This window comes from Puntigrus tetrazona, chromosome 21 (genome assembly GCF_018831695.1).
Source record: "Puntigrus tetrazona isolate hp1 chromosome 21, ASM1883169v1, whole genome shotgun sequence".
In the NCBI taxonomy this organism is placed as follows: Eukaryota; Metazoa; Chordata; class Actinopteri; order Cypriniformes; family Cyprinidae; genus Puntigrus; species Puntigrus tetrazona.
In genome coordinates, this window is record NC_056719.1 from 8,183,019 (window position 1) to 8,204,240 (window position 21,222).

The following is a 21,222-nucleotide window of genomic DNA, read 5'->3' on the forward strand; positions in this document are numbered from 1 at the left end:
TGAGAATTTGTTTTCATTAAGTAAAAAAGGAAGTAATAGTTGAGAATTATGAGAACATAAATGTGTTTTCAATAAGACACAAGAAAGAATTTTTATTAGTGAGCATTATTTTCTTAACTTTATGAAATGCCAAATGTATCTCCAATTATAAAATCACCCCTTTGCATTCAGATTAATAAACAACATTAATGTGACACAATATAAACAAAAACGGTGTATCAATTTAATTATTTAAATAAAATATAACGTTAATATAATGTTAGCGGTCAATAAATCCTCGCTCCAGGTCGTTAGGTGGCGCTGAGTCATGTATTGAGCGACGCTCACTGACAGCGAAACATCTCGCGAAGTAAACATTCACGTGTCGTTACGGTGTTACACACTAGCTAGTCAGCTAAACAGAGTGGAAATGCAGGATAAATACGATAAAGAAAAAACACAGAGAACCGATAACCATGTGGAGAATTTTGAGAAATGGAAAAGGAAATACAACAGAACAAAGAAAAAAATCAAACGAGTTCAAAAGACCAAGAAACGCGACTGGGAGGTGGAGAGAGAAAACATACAGAAGCTGATGAAAAAGTACTCGGAGGTGAGATGTCATGAGGCTAATATTGCAAAATATTTCTGACTTCTCGTATAGTACATGTTTCTAGGGGTTGCCACGTGTTTACGTACTTGTTATGCAGCTGTTGTGGCATCTGGCTTGACATTTAAAAACAATGTTTACCAGTACTAGTCCTTTGGATGTTTCTTGAAATGCTGGTGGTTGTTTCTGGTCGTGAAGTTTGCCAGCACAGTTCTTCAAATAAACATGGTACTGTTTTGTTGGTGGTCAGTGTTTTTTTTTTAGTCTAGATGTAAAATATTTTGGATTAATTTGATCCAACATGTTAAGTGATCAGACGTTTAGTGTTCTGCATCATCCATTTATGTGGTGATGTTTTGTAATAGTCCTGATATCCTTCATTAGACACCTAATCGATCGGCGAGTAACTGTTTTTCTAGATCAATCCCAGAGAGGCTGTGAAGTTCTCTGATTTCCCAATCTCAAGAAAGACTCTGACAGGTGAGCAAACTTCATCATTTGCATGCTAATAAATTCGCGTCTACTTGATCTTAATGATGCACTTGGTCATGCCGTCAGGTCTTCTTGGGGCTCAGTACAGGCAGCCCACAGAGATTCAGAGACAGACGATTGGCTTTGCTTTGCAAGGGAGAGATGTTCTTGGTGCTGCAAAGACTGGCTCTGGAAAGACTTTGGCCTTCCTCATCCCGGTGAGCAATAGAGCAATGGTGACATCTTTTTGGATGTCAGCTTGGAAATTGGCGTCACCCTGGTTATTTTCACAAAACCCAACACTAATGGTTTAGGGCCAGAAAAGAACATTTTGAAAAAAAGAAAAAAAAAACATTTAGAAACCACGTTAAATATTTAGCCCAATTATATTTTTGTCCAATATGTAACATTTCAAATGTAATAATATATCATAAGATTAAGTATGTTAATATATTCATGTAAATATGTAATAAACCTTTCAAAGCGACATAGGGCTGAGAAAATGATGACATACTTAACGACACTCTTTTACATTTTAAGCAGAGTTTTTTTTTAGTTTTTTTCTATTTGACTGTCTCCAGGTTTTGGAGTGTCTGTACCGTGAACAGTGGACTGCGATGGACGGCCTCGGTGCTCTCATCATCTCTCCCACGCGAGAGCTGGCCTATCAGACCTTTGAGGTGTTGAGGAAGATCGGGAAGAACCATGAATTTTCTGCTGGTCTTGTTATCGGTGGAAAGGTGTGTATCTCTTGTCTTTAGTGATTAGTACGGTTCTTGCATGTTTTTTTTGTCAAGGTTTCTATCGTGTTCTATTTTTTTTTTTTTTTTAATATGTCTGCAGGATCTTAAAGATGAATCAGAAAAAATCCATCAGACCAATATCATTATCTGTACTCCAGGACGTCTGCTGCAGCACATGGATGAGACGGCTAGCTTTTACGCTTCAGATCTGCACATGCTAGGTAAGCTGATGCTTAGAAAGAGTTTTAAATGCACCGCTGTTCGGAAGTTTGGGGTCAGTAAGATTTTACATTTCGATCAGAGTATTTGTTTGATCGTTACTTTCGTCTTCAGTGTCACACGATCCTTCAGAAATCATTTTAGTTGGCTGTTTTGATGCTCATGATGCATATCTTGCATGTGTGCAGTTCCTGTTTTCAGCCTCTTACTTTAAATAACATGACATTGTTGCTCTTGCGTGGCAGTACTTGATGAAGCCGACAGAATTCTGGACATGGGTTTTGCCGACACGCTCAATGCTATTATTGAAAACCTTCCACAAACACGGCAGACCCTTCTCTTCTCTGCAACTCAAACCAAGTCCGTCAAAGATCTGGCTAGACTTAGCCTGAAGAACCCAGAGTACGTGTGGGTCCATGAGCAGGCCAAGTTCAGGTAAGATCGTGGTTTTAAAGTGATTTATGTTAGGCATCTGTGTAAGTCAGTCTGCTCTTAAAGAGAGAGTTCACCCAGAAATAAAAATTGCCTTAATTCACTTAACCTGTATGAATGTGTATTATTCTCTGGTACACACAAACACAAAAAATAGAAGTTTGGAAACCAAAAAGTTGCTGCTACCTACTGACTTCTCTAGTATTGAAAACAATTCTGTAGAAGTCATTGACTACCAGCAACTGCTTGGTTACCCACCTTCTTTCAAATATACCTGTAATATACCTGTAATGTGTCTAGCTTCATGAACACAAAGCTCTTAAACCCTGATCTTCTCTGCAGCACACCAGCTACTCTGGAGCAGAACTATGTGGTGTGTGAGCTGCACCAGAAAGTCAACATGCTCTTCTCATTTTTGAGGAGTCACCTTAAGAAGAAGATAATTGTATTTTTTTCCTGCTGCAAAGAGGTAACGGCTCAAACAATTTCTGTATTACACCTCAGTGTCTGTTTTGGGTTAAAGAATTAAGTGGGTTTAAAAAGTCCAAAACCACTAGTAAAAATCATATAGCTTTATTTATTAAAAAAACTAAATTAAACTTTTCTTTTTAAATATTTATTTTATATATATAAATATACTTTATAAAACTTATATAAATTTATATAACTTTTCTTGAGTCTCTTATGCTTACCAAGGTTGCATTTAGTTCAGAAATTTCTTTTGTATTTAGATAAAACTGTAAACGGTAACATTTTGGAAATATTGTAAGCAATAACATTTTGGAAATATTTGGAAATTATTTTGTTGAATTTGCAGCATTACTCCAGTCTTTAGTGTCACATAATCATATAGACATCATTCTAATATGCTGATTTTCTGCTTAAACATGTCTTTATATGAACAGTCTTGAATCCAGTTGTGCTGCTTAAGATTTATTTTAAATTCTTTAATGAATAGAAAGTTAAGAAGAACTAAATTTGTGGTAACGTTATCACTATATTCAGTTCAATTAAGTGCATGCTTGTTGATCAAAAGAGTTTTGAATGGTAGTGTATATGTATATGTGTAATGTAAAGATGATGAAATGCTCGTTGTACTGTACTGTGCAGGTTCAGTATATGTTCAGAGTCTTCTGCCGGCTGCGTCCGGGTATCTCCGTACTTGCTCTGCATGGCAAACAGCGGCAGTTTAAGAGGATGGAGGTTTATAATGAATTTATCCGCAAGACCTCATCTGTACTCTTTGCTACAGACATCGCTGCCAGAGGACTTGGTAATGGAAATGTATTCTGGGGAACAGTGCACATATGTGACCCTGTTATCACAAAAGGGTGAATATTTGTTTTATTGAGATTTAGGTTTGGGCGACTTCTCCAAAATCTCTCAACATTACGATGCCCATTAACCAGTTTATCAGCCAACCCCTATCGAGATTTATACATCATCTGAATAAATACATAATGTTGATGTATGATTTGTTATTATAGGACAATATTCGACAGAGATACTATTTGAACATCTGACCTGTGCAAAAAATCTAAATAGTGAAAATTGTGAAGTTCTTAGCAATGCATTTTACTAATTACAATTTAAGTTTTGATATATTTATGGTAGAAAATTTGTTAAGTATCTTCATGGAACATGATCTTTACTTAATATCCTAATGATTTTTGGCATAAAAAAAATCTGTAATTTTGACAATTTTTTGGGCTTTTGCTACAAACATACTATAATATGATAAATATATATATATATATATATATATATATATATATATATATATATATGATTTCTGCTTATGACTGGTTTTGTGGTGCAGGGTCACATATTAACTTTTGAATGACTGTACAAACCTCAGCAAATGTTTGGAAATATTTTTTTAATGACGCAGCATGACCTGTAAATAATTCGATTGACGTCCGTAACTGACACCCTTTTAATGGGTTTTTGTTTGTGGTCCTAGACTTCCCTGCAGTGAACTGGGTTCTGCAGTTTGACTGTCCTGAAGATGCAAACACATACATCCACAGAGTTGGCAGGACAGCCAGGTACCACTGATAAACTCTTTTTATCTGTATTTAGCCACGGTTAATTTTTCAAAAAACATTGAAAAAATCTTAACAGGAATTTGCATAAGTTTTGCCTGTAACACTAGATGGCAGATTTTAACTGTTTCTCATCACTTCCATGTTTCTAATACATATAAAAACAATGTTGACATTGAATAAGCTCTTACATAAAATCATATATAACCACTGAACACATTTGTCTATTTACACTAGACACATGATGGATTAACAGCAGCTCAGCTATTGAGTTTTTCCATTTTTGGACTCTGGCTTGACTTGTTACAGTCTCACCTTGAGGGCAAGTATTAGAAGCTGGATAGCTACAGAAACATGTCAGGTTTCTCAGCGCTTAGAGCGAGACAGCGCACACCTGCCATCCACCCAGCTGCACTCTTTTCTTTGTGCTACACTTATCTTTTCAGTGTACAATCAATATTCTCAGTAACTCCCCTTCATAGATCACCACCCTCTGCAGAAAGCTCATGAGCTTTAACACGAACACTCACAGAGCTGAGCATTAAAAAAAAAATGGATGTGTGAGAGGCCTGTACTGCAGCAGACCACCTAGTGTGACCTTAAAGGAATGGTTCACTAAAGAACGAAAATTCTGTCATTTACTCGCTCTCGGATAGTTCCAAATTTCTTTGTTCTGTCAAAAACAATTTTGAAGAAAGGTTGTATCCAGGCTGTTTGGGATCACCATTGATTTCCATAGTAGGAAAAAAAATACTATGAAAGTCAATGGTGATCAGGTTACAAACTTTCTTCAAAATCAAAATGTCCCTTTGTTTTCGGCAGAACAAAGACATTCATACAGATGTGGAACTACTTGAGGGTGAGTAAATTATGACACAATTTTTATTTTTATTTTCCTTTTATAGGGTGAAATGAAACTTCTGACTTTGTGTACTCACTATCATGTTATTCCAACCTTCACGGCACGGATTAGAGGACATTTTGAGTGAAATATTCCTTTAACACGCACGCATTCTCTTTCTCTGCAGGTATAAGGAGGGAGGTGAAGCTCTTCTTGTCCTATTGCCCTCAGAGGAGAAGGGCATGATTGCACAGCTTCAAGAGAAGAAAGTTCCCATTAACAAAATCGAGTGAGTGCGTTTCTCCTTTCCTGTGTGGCCGCATGCAGACAGCAGTGCAGTGAAAATAAGATGAGTTAGGAAATAAGGTGTAGTTTTGTCAGGGTATGCATAGGCTTTGTGAAGCCACATGCATGCTGAGAATGAAAGATGGCAGCTTAATGCATGTAATCATGTGAGATTATTATGAACGGTGATATCTGCAGCTGCAGTCACAGTCTCCACGGGCCTTAGTTTATGTTTGCTGTTAGTCAGTGTTACCGTTTTCCCAGAAAAGTCACGTTATAACCAGAATGCTCAGTTGCATTTACAAACATCAGTGCCTGAATGAAATGGGCAATAATTCCCCCAGTTTGTGTTTATTTAAGATTCAATTTCATCGAAATCACTGTTGGCGTAATGGTCAGGTGTCCCAATGCTTTTGTGTTTATTTAGTGTATATTCCATAATTAGACATTTTTATTAGTCGTTTTCATTTTCATCCAATTACACGCTTCACCCTCTTAACATCTGCACTGGCTGTTGTTATTACGTGGTTTAAACAAGGCCATTGGCTTAATCATCTATTTTATCTGCAGGGTGAACCCAGAGAAGCTGTTGTGTGTCCAGGAGAAGTTACAGGCCTTTCTCGCACAGGAGAAGGAGCAGAAGGAGCGAGCACAGAGGGTAAGGCCCAAGAAGACCTCACTTGCTTGTGCGGTCTGTCACACCTCGACTCAAACACTAAAGGTTGATGCTATACTGAGCCATGCTTTTAAGATAATCTGATTGTCTGCCTCACTCTCAGCGCTGAGCTCTGCGAGGCTCATTATAGAGAGAAGAACAGCATGAAATGTAATCGGGCAAATTGCTGCCTGCTTGTGCACTCTCACTAATGTGTTTATCAGGTATAAGTTTTCAGATTTTATCCTCTGTAATGGTCTTTCTCTTTTTCCCCTCTTCCCCACGGCAGTGTTTTGTGTCCTACCTTCGCTCTGTCTATCTGATGAAGAACAAAGACATCTTTGATGTTTTCCAGCTCAAACTCCCAGAATATGCCATGTGAGTGGATGCTGTGAAGTAATGCCCAGCAGTCCTCTGTGTAAATGTGTTTGTGTGTGTGTGTGTGTGCACCATGTGTTTCCACTTTGAACACACTCATGAGGACTTCAAATGATGCGCCATTGTTATGCAATTAAATCTTGCAAAAAGAAACCATCTGTTTTAAAAACAGACTGTTTAATACAATTTCTTTGTTCATAGTTTATTATAGTCTAGTGGTTAGTGTCCATAATTTTGTCTCTGTTTCCCCATATCCTGTCCAAAACTGTCTTTACTTTTAAAAAACGTCAAAAAGTGTTACCTAAAATTACCAAAATGTACCTTTTAAATGTATTTTACCAATTTGATTTTATTAAGATAAAAATCTAAAACAATTATTTAACAAGTTTGACAAGTCTGTTTGGTCTTGTCGATGTCAGCTCACTGGGTTTGGCTGTGGCTCCACGGGTCCGTTTCCTCAGTAAGGCCCAGCAACAGAACAGACAGGACAGCAGCGCTGCAGGACATGAGTCTGAAGAGGAGCTGAACAGTTTCAAAGCCCAACTTAAAGGAGAACAGTCTAAGTCTCAGTCTTCACAGTCTGAGGAAGAAGATGATGATGATGATGATGATGATGAGGAGGATGAGGATGAAGATGAGGATGAGGATGAGGATAAGGAGACATTAAAGCCCGCAACTCTGCTGTGTGGCTTTAATGAAGAGGATGAGGGTGACCAGAATGAACAGGACCTGCTGACTGTCAAGCGTAAAGATGTGTTCAATATCAAAGAAGAGAACCAGGATATTGAGGTAAATAAACAACACACATCTGGTGTAATTACAGTTATTGCACATTTCTGATGGGATGTGCTTCTAAACACAGCAATTATTAGCAGTTAAGGGTCCCATTTCGATATAAATGGTTGCCTAAGGCAATTTCATGGCTGTATGTTTGAATTTGTGCACCTGCTAGTAATAAGTGTGGCTGAAATGGCTCAAACTATAAATTAGAGCAAACTGTCTGCAAACTTTTGGCTTTGTTTTGCCGTGCAGAAACATATTCCTGAAGCAGGATATTCCTGAATTCTTCATTGGCATCTATTTTAAACAAATAAGCTTTACTTAACATGAAAGAGAATAAATCTGTAAAAGGAAGATGACTTTTTTTTTTTCAGTCATCTTTCTTCTAAGGTCTCGGCTGTTGTGACCTTCTGCGCTGTTATTCAGAAGAGCTTCTATTCAAGTTCTGTGCACTTTGCATTTAAAGCTCGTTGTTTTAATAAGCCTCTAGATATGAAGACAAGCTCAATTATGTAACTCTCCTCTCAGTATGCCTTTGAGACAGAGTCAACATGACTCCTGTGCAAACCTGGCAGGTTTATGAGAGACGCGGACCTGTGAGTCATGTCAGAATTGCCTGATTTGACTTTAGGGCCCGCAATCAAATACTGCAGTACAGTCAGATGTGTTTTTTTTTTTTTTAATAATAATAATAAGATAATTGTAAAACTTTCCATACAGCGACTTTGCCAAAACTAGGGCGGTCGGTTGTGTTGATTTAACCCTATATTTGTATTGTTGTTATTATTAAAAAATATTTAAAGTAATAAATAAATAAAAAGTGCATCTGGAGTGTATTTAAAGTATAAAGATCCTTTAAATTGACCAAATGTGACAGTAATGAATGCTTTTTTTTGTTTGTTTGTTTTTTTAATAAAAATAAATTCTGTTTAAAGTCACGGCTTCCGCAAAACTATGAAACCGCAACTGCTTTTAACATTAAGAAGAGTAAGAAATGTTTCCTAAATACCAAATAAACTTATTAAAATGATTTCTAAATGTGGATGGGACACTGAAGACTGAAGTAAAGGCTGCTGAAAATAGAAATAAATTTGTTGTAAAGTAAATTAAAAGTAAAAACTATTTTGAATTTATTTTTGAAGTTATATATAAAGGATGGAAAACTTGATTGCATAATAATTTATAATGAAGTAAATAATGTAAAATTAAACCATATATAGAGATCTAAAAACATTTGAAATCTATTCAGCTATTACATACCACAGTAATAAAAGTGTCTTTGAATTATCATCTTTTATTGGCTTTTCTCTGCAAATGTGGTTATATTGATTACTCAGCACATTGTAAATGATTTGATTTAGATTTTTATAGTCAAGTCAACAGTCATTATGATCCACAAAGGCTGTTATGATGTAACTGACGCACAGCTGAAGTGCAGATGAGCAAGTACCTTTTTTCAAGTTTGCAGGGAGTTTAATTGGAAAGTGGTTTTCCTCAAGATCTGAAACCTTTCACATCTCATCAGCAATCGACTTTCATGACTACGGAGGAGAAAGTAATATTCTGAAGTGGTGTCTGGTATCTCAGTGCCCTGGTTGAATGACTGGATTGAATAAACTGCTTTCGGAGCTCCTTTATGATTTTTTTTTTTTTATCTTGGCCCCAGGAAAGTAAAAATGGCAGCTTTTATAATTACATCTGGTTATGTAAAATACATCTTGTCTTTCTTTAGGTAACAGGTGATAAGGCCATAAAAAATAAACAAAAGGAATCCAGATTCAAAGAGGCAAAGAAAATGCAGAAAAAGAACTACAAGGTCAACACGAAGGTCGTCTTCACTGAGGAGGGAGAGGTTTGTATTACCAGAAGCGCATTACTGAGAGTCATAAAAAGCGGTGTAAATTAACTGTGATGTATGTGTGCAGGTGGTGCAGCAGTGGCCTCCTATTCAAAGGACCGTGGTGCCAGATGAAGAGGAGGAGGATGATGGGACGTATGGCATTAACATGGAAGCAGCCAAAGAGCGGCTTCGCAAGGAAGACCAGGAGTTTGACAAGATCGAGTACCGCCGTAAAGTCAGGGAGAAACACAGGGTGAGATCGACCGTACCATCATATTTTTCATCCTCTTGGTTCAAGCCAGGTTTATATAGCTCCTCCTCGAATCAAAAGGCTCATTTGAATCACTTTATTTATTGTGTTCAGCTCCAGGTGTTCAGATTAAAGTAATATTGAAGGAGCTGAGAGCAATGGGCAATCGAAAAGACACTCTGGCCCTGTGGCTGGTGCTCTCGCAGGTTCAGGCAAATCGAAATAACTGAGATGCCTGTGCAGGCAGCGTGGCTTGAAGCTCCAGGCAGCAGTGCTGAGATTGGGCCTCTGACTTATTACTGTAGTTCTGAGTATCGGACAAGTTTTTAAAGGATTGCTCTCCGGCAAAATCACTGCAAAGACCGTTTTTTGTTGACAGTCAAGTATGGTGAAGTGCATCCCTAGTTTATGTCTGATGTAGTTTTCAGTTTATTTGTTTGAGTTTAGCTCCAACGAGAAAGCACAGAAGTAATCTATTTCTATAATGGGACACGGACCAGATGTGTTCATGTCCTCTTTTGGTGGCCCTTCTTCATTCCAGTTAAACCCAGGCATAGGTTTATTACGGTGGAGTACAGAAGGTAGGAATTGACTAGAAAAAGATTTTAACTTGTGGTAGTCGCATTAACAATTTGGCGTTAATATGTACGCTGACTAGTAGATCAGGGTTTTAACTTTATTTAAATCAAAATGAATAATGAAATCATAAATCAAAAATGTTAAATGTTTAGAATAAAAACTGTCAAAATAAAATACTTTAATCAAAAGATTACGTGTTTAGCGACAAATAATTAATCATAAAGTCATGAAAGTAATCTGTTTACAAAAAAAAAAAAAAGTAACAAATATTTCATTTGTTTACATGCATGTCACGTAACAATCAATCTACTTCAGTGAATCATGAACATGCAAATGTGTTGTTAAAGAAAAAAAAAAATCTGTTGTCTTTGCAACAGGTACCGGCTTGGTTTTTGTCAAGCATTCAACCGGATAAATCATCCATTAAATACAAATGTTCAAGTCAGTGTAAAATAAGATGCAACAGCATTTAGTTTTGTTGCTGCATGGCTGTTTTTACATTATCTCTGCTAGTTCTTCATAAATCAGACTTTACGTGTTACATGTAATGTTCCCCAGTAGCCACACAGCTATTTAGCCAGTGTTTTAGCAAACTTTCGTTCTGGTCGGGCTCTATTTTAATATGTACTGGCCATGTTTTTCCAATTAATACAATGACCATTTTTTCATCTTATAAAAACACAATTTTGCTCAGAAATACATTAAATTGTGAAATTAAGTTTTATTTAGTTTATTTTATATGTTTAAGTGTTGTCATTTTAATGCACTGAATTTTTGGCACAAAATTTTTGTAAACAGAGAAGTTGTTGTCTGTGTTAACCCAGCAAAGTACATTTTAAATCTTTCACTTCTCAGCCAAGCAATAACTAAAATAAAACATGCTGGTGCCAGTCTCTGCTGCCAATTTCCCCTGCCAGTTCTGTCAAGTACTGACATGCAGACTGGCATACAGTAAAAACTATTTTTTTTCTCCGAAAGTCACGAAGCAGAAGACATTGTCTTGCGCCTGTGAAAAGCCTAACCATCCTAATCCATTTGGATTTAGCGTTTTGTGCTGTCAAAGACTTTGAGAGGCAGTTACCCAGTAATCCATCAGAAACGTGCGCATGTTCATTAATCAGACACGCTAGGCTCGGCGGTGCCTTTGTGATTCATATTCTCTCATGGAGTCTTTATTACTCCAGCAGAACAACATTTGTAGCTGAACCCTGAGACTAACATCATGCATAGGGTTTTTTACGCTCCTTTAAAACCTCTGATGGGTTTTTGCTGCATATGTGACGTGTGCCAAGTCAGCAACTTATTTTAAATGAGAATATAGTTTTGTACAGTATCGCAGTGTTCTTGCGCATCTGTTGGAGGATAATAACCTATTTATAGAGTTTTTAGATAGAATAATGTTCCTCGCTTTCTCAGATATGCTCAGGTCAAACTCACTCTAAAACTTTATTCATAATAACTTTTTTTATTTATGTAATAAATGAAGACACCTTTATAGTTAACTGAAAATGAATAGCAAATAAAATCACATTAAGCTAAATTAACAGCATGACCATATTTTAGATCCTTTAATCCTACCTAACATTATCAACCCTACCTTATTAGTTAGTAAGTTACCTTACAAACTTTTAATAAGCAGCAAATTAGGAGTTTGTTCAGAGAAAACTCATTGTTACCGCAATATATTATGACATGTTTAACGACGACCCACCACTGTCATTGACTTTGATTTTGTGGCACTGGTATTTGTGCAGTGACGTATCCAAGTGAACCCATGGATTTGTTTCCACATTTAGCATCATTTGACATTTCGAAAGTAATGAAAAGCCAATGAAATGCACTTGACATTGGGTTTATTACTCTCTCAGCGCTCTGATTTCCATTCAACCCTCAACCTCTTAATATCTTCCGTCTCCCAGACATCTGTGAGTCACTAGTAATGTGTATAGTTGTGTCTGGTAGTCCAGCCGCCCGGTTCGTGTTGGAAAGTGACACGAGACAAACATCAAGTCCAATTCGTTTTCTCCGAAAGAAATGCAGAGCACTGAAGTTAAATTGTGCTTTCTTTTCCCCGAGTCTGTGTAATCATTTCAACCCCTTGCTGTTTGACATGTTTATGAGATTGTGGCGTGACCAAATATAAGTACCTGAGCACCTATTTATTAAGTCTTTCTTTTTCTCTCTCTCGTATCAACAGGAGAAAAGACTGAAGGAGAAAGCTGCTCGAAGGGAAGCCAGCAAAAAGCATAAAGAGGTACGTCAAGCGTAGCTCAATGTCATCTTGAATGCTGAATGTTAATGATGGGAGCCTGCATAGTATGTGAATTTAAAGCAAAGCGCATTTAACGCAAATTTGAGGATCTGAAAGGTCCATAAAAAGTTTACTATTTGAAATGAGGAACTCCTGTGACAGGAAGTCAGAGGGGAAAGATCCCCTCAGTTTCTGGCCTTTCCCTCCCTCAGACAACTCATAATTCACAGGATGGCAGCTGTCATGTGTCTCGTCTCTCTCTGCTTGTCCTCGCTGGGGGATTGAGCTCTGCGCATCCATATGGAAATGCAGCTGCTGCTCTCCTCTCGTTTGTCATCTGATCAATGCAGCGGTCTGTCCAAGAACGCGTGACTATTCATCACCACCCTAACAATGAATCTCAGCACTCTTTTAGCATTCACTCATTCCTTCGACTTAACAGCCCAACTGGTGGTCGATCTATCAGTCATTACACATGGTCCGGATTAATTTAGAGAGCTATTGAATTGCCCCTTTTGACAGCGTATGCTGTAACAGATAGCTGTGCCGCTTCATTTCCTGTCAGTTTCACTTCTTTTGGGTCTCCTCTTGAGGCATTTGAGAAAATAGGTGGACCCTGGTCTTGTTGCTCTATCGGATCAGATGCAAAATTCCCTTTTACATTGTTTTTGAACATAAATGTGCACTGGCAATGTATACACAACCAACAATTTTTTTTATTACACCAAATCATAAGCACTGTCTCAGGTCAAGCCATTTACAGATTGTTGGCATAGTGACATCACACAGGCCAAGGCTCCTCCCACAACTATTGACGGTAGTGCTGTGAAATGATTAAATGCATCCAAAATAGGTTTTTCATATAGGTTTTTGTATACTATGTATATTTAAATACATATATTTATTTTAAATACAAATGCTTATATATAAAATATATACATGTAAATATTTTCAAAATATGTCCTCTGTGTGTGTTTATTTATACATATATAAATATACACAGTATACACATACACATTATTTAAACAAAAACTTTTTTTGGATGCAATAATCGTTTGATAGGACTAATAAGTTAAGTTTTTAGCATTTAAAGGGGTGTTGTTTTACACTACTATTGAGAAGTTTTAACCAAAGTTTGTTATAGACTTTTTATGAATCATTCCAACTTGTGAAAACTTTAAAAAGTGTGCAATTTCTTATTGTATCCTTACAGAATAAAAGCATTCATTTCTTTAAAAAAAAAATTACCAGAAACAACTGAATGGTAGTGTACTATTTACTGTCACTTTAGTGTATTGTATTTAGTGTAGTGTATTTAATTTTTTTCTAGTTTTGTTTTGTTCATGCTTTATTCCAGAGTCTTTAATACTGACCCCCGTTTATGTTCTCGTTCTCTGGCGTTATTCAGTGCACATAGACGCATCTGTTCAAAGCGCAGGTCTGTCAGCAGAATTCAAATGGGTCTTACAAAGCATGATTAGATTACAACACAGGGAGAAGCACCACTGAATACAGAGTATCCTGTACCTGAAAAAAAACCCATATCGGGTCCGGGCACAAGATATACACGGTCCACCTATCCAAATCTTTGATGGCAAAAGGCTGTTCTACACTGTAGATTATTCAGACCCAAGTACCACCCACTTAAAGATCCACATGAAGGCCTGTAAAGTGACCAAGCACAGTTCATTTTGATACTTTATCTGAAATGGATTATAGACCACAATATTAGCCTGTTCAGCCTCTACCAATATGGGCAGTCTATTTAGATGTGCGTAGTACCGTAGATCTGTGAGTTTACACAGTGTGGATGTAGATTTATGGCGTGTATGAAACAAGGTAGAAAAAACGTTTGGCCACTGATATATGCTTTTTTGTCATAAACCAAAGAAAAAGAGGTCAGCACATGGGGTCACACTGCACACCATAGACGTTACCAGGTTTAAGAAGCTTGCCTGAGGGCACAGCAAGTTAGTCTTGGAGGTGGAGCAGACCAGTGGGAAAATAAAGCTGTTTGTGACCAGCCTATGGTCTGAGTTGTTAGGTTTTTGAAAACTTTTAATGAACAAAGACAGGGCTGGAATCGATCCTTTCACCACTACCGCTGATGGAAACAGACACACTTTGGTTGTAAATGATCAAAGTCCTGACATATTTAGGGAGATGGTATCCACTGAACAGGATGTGAAGTACCTCTAATGGCCACAAGTGCATTTATAATACCTAGAGAGATCTATCCATTAGCTTTCTCAATGGCAGTTGCTCGGCTGGTGCAGGACGCCCTCTGATGCAAAGATTTTACCTTTAGGGGTACAACAGGACATCAGAAGGACATCTTTGTACCTTATGTGCCCTTTAAGGTTACATATTACTTCTCTTAAGTTACTAATATTCACCTTTTTGTTGTAAATGTGTTATAAGTTACTACATAATAATAAGGATAATCCAATTGTAAAATTCAAATGAATTGATAATATTTTCTAAATATATTAAGAAAATTTTCTTTTGTGTAAATCATGATGTTGGCTTAGTTTTTACGCTAAAAATACAATATGCTTACTTTAAAAATATTATCGATACATACGTATAGGATGTAATTGAAGTATTCTCTCTGTCACACAGGAAAAGAAAGGTGATGATGATAATGATGATGATGATGATGATGACGACGACGGTGATGAGGAAGAGGCGGTAGCATATCTGTCGGGTGCCTATGAAGAATTTGACCCCAGCACACTTCCCGACCCCGACAAAGTGCGCAACTCCGAGTCCTCCTCTGAGGAGGAAGAAGGGTAAGAATAAAACTTTTTGCGAACAACATGAACGACTTTCACCACTTTCAAAGGTCTTGCAGCAATTTCATCTGTCAAACCTCCGATTCATCTCAATGAAGACAGATTGAGTTTTTCTTGAAAAGCTAGGAGCGTTAAAAAGGCTCAGGACGTGCCCTAAAAGATATTGATTCCACAAAGTTTCTAATTATGCACAGCTTCAAATTGAAAACCTGTATTTGAGCGTCGAACCAAAGATCATATTTTCCCTTTATCAGTGCATTGCGGAGGAATGCAGGGCTTTGTGTTAGTGGAAAACCATTACACGAGTAAATCAAGCCAATCAGTCCGACACCACATCACGAGGCCATAATTATTCCGAAATGAGGAATTGATTCTTCTGATACTTAATTACCGCCTCGGCTTTCTCAGCTCTCTCTGCTTGTATTGAGTTTGTAGCGTTCGATTAGGCTCAGGCATGCTGATCCGGTGTTCTTTTTGTACTGAGGTTCGCTGCAGAATTGCCTCTCAGAGGAGGTATACCACTACAGGCTAAAATGATTCATGATGATTCATTTTCCCCATGGCAGCATTAAGCACAGATCCTTTAGTTGGCTGTAGATAATCTATAAAATGCATAATTACATCCAGATTTAAAGTGAGAGGCAGGACCATACATTACGCTATTTCTTTTCTTTTTTTCTTTTCTCTTTTTGTCTTTCGTTCGATCCCCTCTTGTAAAACCCCGTCACGTCCTCTGTTCTCATTCGCCTTCAGTCTTTCCATCTGTCGGCCCGTACCTTTATGTCTCTGTTTTTCTGTCACTCACTCATGTACGCGCATTAAGGACGCTCACTGACACACACAAACACTTGGGGCGTAGCAGTGCAGGTGATACGGCATAGACAGCAGCAGCGGCGGCTCTGATTAATGACTTGGTGCGGTGTGTTTACTGCATGGCTACCCTTACTGAATGCAGGAGAGGCTCCGGCTCTGTAAATCTGATAAATCTCACTCGCTCGCCCATTTTCTCTTCCGTCATATCGAAGGCTGGTGTTCGGGACTGGAGCCAGAGGCTTCACTAACCCTGAGCTCTTTCCTGTTGCGGTACCTGTCTTCCTGCTTTTTTACCACCCCCCTCCCATAAATCTAATGGGATCTTATTGGCCCTGCCTCACCTCTGCCCCTGCCAACGCTTTGTGTCCAGAATAGCAATAGGTCGTACAAATCTTTAGAAATATTCCTTAAAGGGAGAGTGCAGTTGCAATGAATGCTGAGTTACAATAAAATGAATGAGTGTCCATCTGTAAAGGTTCATGAGGAGTATGGAGGAGAAATGTTTTGTGAATGATGAATGTGTTCAGTGAATCAGGCGATGGGGTCAGCAACATTTCTGAATTATTAATTTATGACTCTCTGTCTCAAGTATAACTAACTGACTCGTTGATCCTGTCGCAGCAGTTGACAGATCATAGAGAGGATCCAACAGCTGGGGCGGCATGATTAATTGAAATGAAAAAAAAAAACCGATATGCAATACATTTTAGTGCTTTATCAAATAATAATAATTTGCACTGTAATAATAATTTCATTAAATAAATGTAAGTGAAGTGCGCTACTGTGTTTACATCCAAACAGTTCACGATCAGGGATTTAAGTTTAGAATTTAATATAATTTATGTTGCCTAAAAAAAAGCAATATTTTTATATTAAGCTATATGAAAATATTTATTTTAATATTCTCTGCACTGAAAATAAACCCCTCCTTTGCCTGACGGTAATCCACAGTGGATGGTGCAATTGGACAATTTTTTTTTTTATAATTCCTATAATGCCTATTTACCCCAAGTCATTATAAACATGTATGACTTTCTGGTCACACTTTATTTTAATGTCCGAATCTTGCTATTAACAGACTATTAACTGCAATATTAACTTGCATTGCATGGAGGAAAAAAACTGAGACACAAATTTCCAAATTTTCATTTTTGGTAATTGTTTTTTCCAAATTTTGATATTTTACTTTTTGCTTTATTTAGCTAGTTAATTTACACACTAATCCTGAGTCATTGAGCTGGTCGGACATACCCAGTAATGTTAAACTATGACCAGAAGCCCTTAACAGCTTTATAAGGTTTGTTAGCTACAACCCTGACTGCTATAGACCACAGGATGGATTTTCCCTCCTCCAGGTGGTCTCTGGATAGACCTTTAATGATATTAGGCGTCCTGGATGTACATGAGTACACCATTCATGTACCAACTCACTTAATTAAGCTCAGACCATTTAAGACCTTCTAACTTAATTAAATGCTGTTCTGATCTGTCATCCTACCTGATTTCCTGAAGAGAGCTGTGCAGCGACCACTTTGAATGAGATTCCTAATAAATAACTTGCACAAACACACTGATCTTTCCCATCAAGTACGCATCTCATTACGTGTAAAACCTTGTCTTTTGCAAAAAGCTCAGGAAGGCACAGAAAGTTCCCATAAAAACATGCTTTAAACAGTCTAGCACTCACAGTGTGCAGCGAAAAACTTGCCACTTTTGATAATTAAGCAGCTCAAAATAATTGTGCTGTTGATTCTGCACAACTCCAATAATGGTGGAAGTCCAAAAACTTTCTCTTACAAAACTTTTATTCTTGTTATAAATCTACCTATTATAGACCAGATGACAGCTTTTTACACCTCAGAGTCTCTTGACAGGACCTTAATAGTACTACTTGCCCTGGATGTGCACGAATGCACCATTCTAGCCTCATTTAATTAAGTTAGGAATTGTCTGCATTGGCTATCAAGGTCACCTGCATGGGCCGGCACATTAAAAAAAAAACTCAACAGCACATAGATGTCTTTAAAATGCAGTGCACGTTGATGATAGGAATTGTCAATGCCTCCTAGATGTATCTCGGATGATTGCTTTTGTAAGCGCTTTGGTGCATCAGTGGTCCTCTGGGAAATGTTCAATGTCTTGTTTTGCAAATGCAAGTACTCCAAAGAAGTTTCAGTCAGCTCAAGGAAAGTCCTTTCCTTTCTCTGCCCGTATCTATGCTCTGTAATCTCTGATCGACAGCTGAAAGCTGCTGTTGTATTTAAAGATCAAGTACGAGTATCACATCATAGGATCTCTTGTGTTTGTAAGTAGTAGATGGGATGTGGTAAGCTGTGCCGCATTAACTTAAGTTGTCCTCTAGGCAAAGGGAAATTAGATGACGCTAAACAAATATGCCTAATTATATTTCAAGGTGTCTCCCTATCAACCGAAATTCAAAAAGAGCATCTTTAATTTGAGTCTTCTCGAAAGATTTTTTTTTTTAAATGTTGCTTTTAAAAAGGAGCTTACAAAACGAGCTAACTTTTTAGTATTATATATTATTCCAATTTTTTTATTTACATTTTCCTAAAGATATCCATGATTCATCCTAGCAAGCTTTAATAGTGAAAATATTTTAATGTTGTGTATGTATAGAAAAAAAAAGTAGGGATTTGAAAATAAATAAATAAATAAATTCAGCTTTTCCATCACAGGAATAAATTGTATTTTTAAATATACTAAAACAGAAATCACAATATGTTTCGGTCAATATGATATAACTCTGATATCGATATGAACACTATCTAAAATAAAAATCTTTTTTAACATTATAAATGCCTTTATCGTCAGTTTTGATCAATTTTAGGCACTCTTCCTAAATAAAAATATTAAATTCTATCATTTATTTCCACCCTGAAAAAAATACAAATATATTGACTTGGAATGGAATAGTGAATGTTACATGAGCTTTTGGATCTTTGCATTCATTGAAGAATTCAGAAAAAAAAAATTACTCAACCATTGATAATCATCAAATCAGCATATTAGTGATTTCTAAAGGATCACATGGCACTGAAGACTAAAGTAATGATGCAGAAAACAAAAAACAACAAAAACTGAAAAATGTTCCTGGAGACAGGCTTATTGAAAATGCAAAGTCAGTCTCTTACTGCTCTAATGAAGTGTTAAAACTATCAGTTTATCCAGGAACTGCTGTAATCAAATCCGCTCCGCTCATGAGCACAACATTATCAGATAAAAATGAAAGTGTTATAGAAACTTATCGGAAAACAGTTCATATAAACAGCTGCATTTTGATTTTGAAACGTGAAAAAGTCACAAATAAATCAATGAATGGGAAACACTGGTAATGCATATCGAAATATCGGAAATGTGTTTAAAAATCATAACGCCCTTATTATATTGCGATACATGATATTGAATTTTTGTCCAGCCTTAGTATTACTTTTTATGCTGCATTCCTGATCAAACATGTAACATTCGAACGTTTAAACATTTAAATGTTGAAAAATATTACAGACCTCAAACTTCGAACAGTAGTGAATATAACTTTTCCCATAAAATTGATTTATGTGACACATCTGGCCCCACTCTTCACTGTATATCTAGCCTATCTTCCCTTCGTCTTCACATCCGTGCATTGACCTTTCTTTGTCATTGCAGCTCTTCATCAGACCGCGGTGGCAGGAAGAGAAGTTTCAGCAGCGAGGAGGATGATGATGATGATAGCGACGATGAAGTACAGCAGACACAGGCGGGCAAGAAGAAGCCCAGGAAAGAGTCCACAGTAACTCCTCTGGACACTGGCCTCTCGCTGGCCGAAGACGAGGAGCTTGTGCTGCATTTATTGGGCAGTCACAGCTAGATCCCTACACCCAGCTTCCCCCCCCCCAGAGTTTTCTCATTTATTGTACCTGTATGACGAGTTTATTAAAATGCCCCTTGACTAATAAAATTTATCCTGATTGTGATGGCAACCTCAAGATTCATTGCGGCACATATCTAATGTGATTTATTGTGAGAGCGCAGGTTATAATTTCCTTTCCTGCCTCTTTCCTTCTTTACATCCTCAAGACAGGAATTGAATTTTCAGGTGGAGTCTTGCCAGACAGCCTCAAATTACCTAAAAACTCCTGTTTTGCTGTGAAGCGAAAAAGCAGCACAGCTGATGTCAATCTTGATCGAGAACCACTGTGAAGTCCCAGGTGCCATCTATAACCTATTACTGTTAAACTGCTCTCATTATTTCTGGTTTGAATATTGCCTTCCTGTCACATTAAACTGTCACTTAATGTGTGATTTACTCTCCCTCATTTCTGTGGCAGAAATAGAAACGGAGGGTTCTCTGAGAAAACTTTGGTTTCGTGACTATTGTCCCTTATTCAACAAAAATCCATCTTTCTGAACTGTCTGGTTGTCTGCATTTAGCTGGCTCATGTCAGGTGGGGCATTGGATTGGTTTTATATATAGCCGCCATTTAGCACCAGCATAACTTTGCATTGTGCAATGGTGACCTTATCCAACCCTGCTTTTATCAGATCCGTTAACAGCTTCTCAAAGTGCTCTAGAGATCTAATCATTCGCCCACTCTCATTTGGCAGCTGGTTTTCCATAACGACATGGGTTTTAATGCACGTTATGTAATTACAGCCTCAGTTTAACATGGGTGTCTTGGGTCATTCCTGTTATACAGTATCACAATGAGCTTTCAAAAATAATTAAGTTTGCAAAGTAGTTTAAAGACTAATTTCTATAAAAAGAGTTTACCAAATGTTTAAAGAAAATTGCTTCTCAAAAATTACTTAAGTATACCATGTATTCAAATCTTACGCTGAGCGTTTACCAGCTAAGCATGAGCTTCTGTTACTAATTCAAAAAAAGCCACTTTAGAACTAGTAACGAAGGAAGGTTGTAAAGATTAAAGTCTCGAACCCAAAAAGATATTCTTTCTAAAAGTCTCATCAACCCTTTTTCTTAGAACGTCTAATTTAAAAACGCCCCCACAAATATGTAACTATGTGAGAAAATTTATATAATAGCATTTCAGCCAATCGCAATGCGCTGGATAGCTGGCCAGTCAAAACACAGGATGCTTTTCAAAGCAGTGTGCTTTGTAAAAATCAATGCTTATCAGAAAGGTGGGGAAGAGAGGAGCACAAATTATGTAGGATGTGCAGAAAATAATGTGTTGGTTTTTTTAACCTTAAAGCGCATAAACAAGTTGCATTTGTATTTAAACAAATTCACAAAAT

General features: G+C 37.3%; 1 protein-coding gene across 1 annotated transcript; it reads left to right on the top strand.

The window, feature by feature from the left end:
• The first annotated feature begins 338 nt into the window (after positions 1-338).
• ddx10 (DEAD (Asp-Glu-Ala-Asp) box polypeptide 10) lies at positions 339-20,268 on the top strand. The gene is made up of 18 exons (XM_043221543.1): positions 339-592; positions 1,009-1,069; positions 1,148-1,278; positions 1,642-1,800; positions 1,904-2,024; positions 2,268-2,457; positions 2,797-2,923; positions 3,565-3,727; positions 4,418-4,502; positions 5,528-5,629; positions 6,196-6,283; positions 6,570-6,658; positions 7,078-7,447; positions 9,171-9,290; positions 9,364-9,531; positions 12,305-12,361; positions 14,981-15,150; positions 19,633-20,268. The coding sequence occupies exons 1-18, from the start codon at positions 410-412 to the stop codon at positions 19,832-19,834; spliced, it is 2,586 nt and encodes an 861-aa protein (XP_043077478.1). The 5' UTR covers positions 339-409; the 3' UTR covers positions 19,835-20,268.
• The last annotated feature ends 954 nt before the right edge of the window (positions 20,269-21,222 follow it).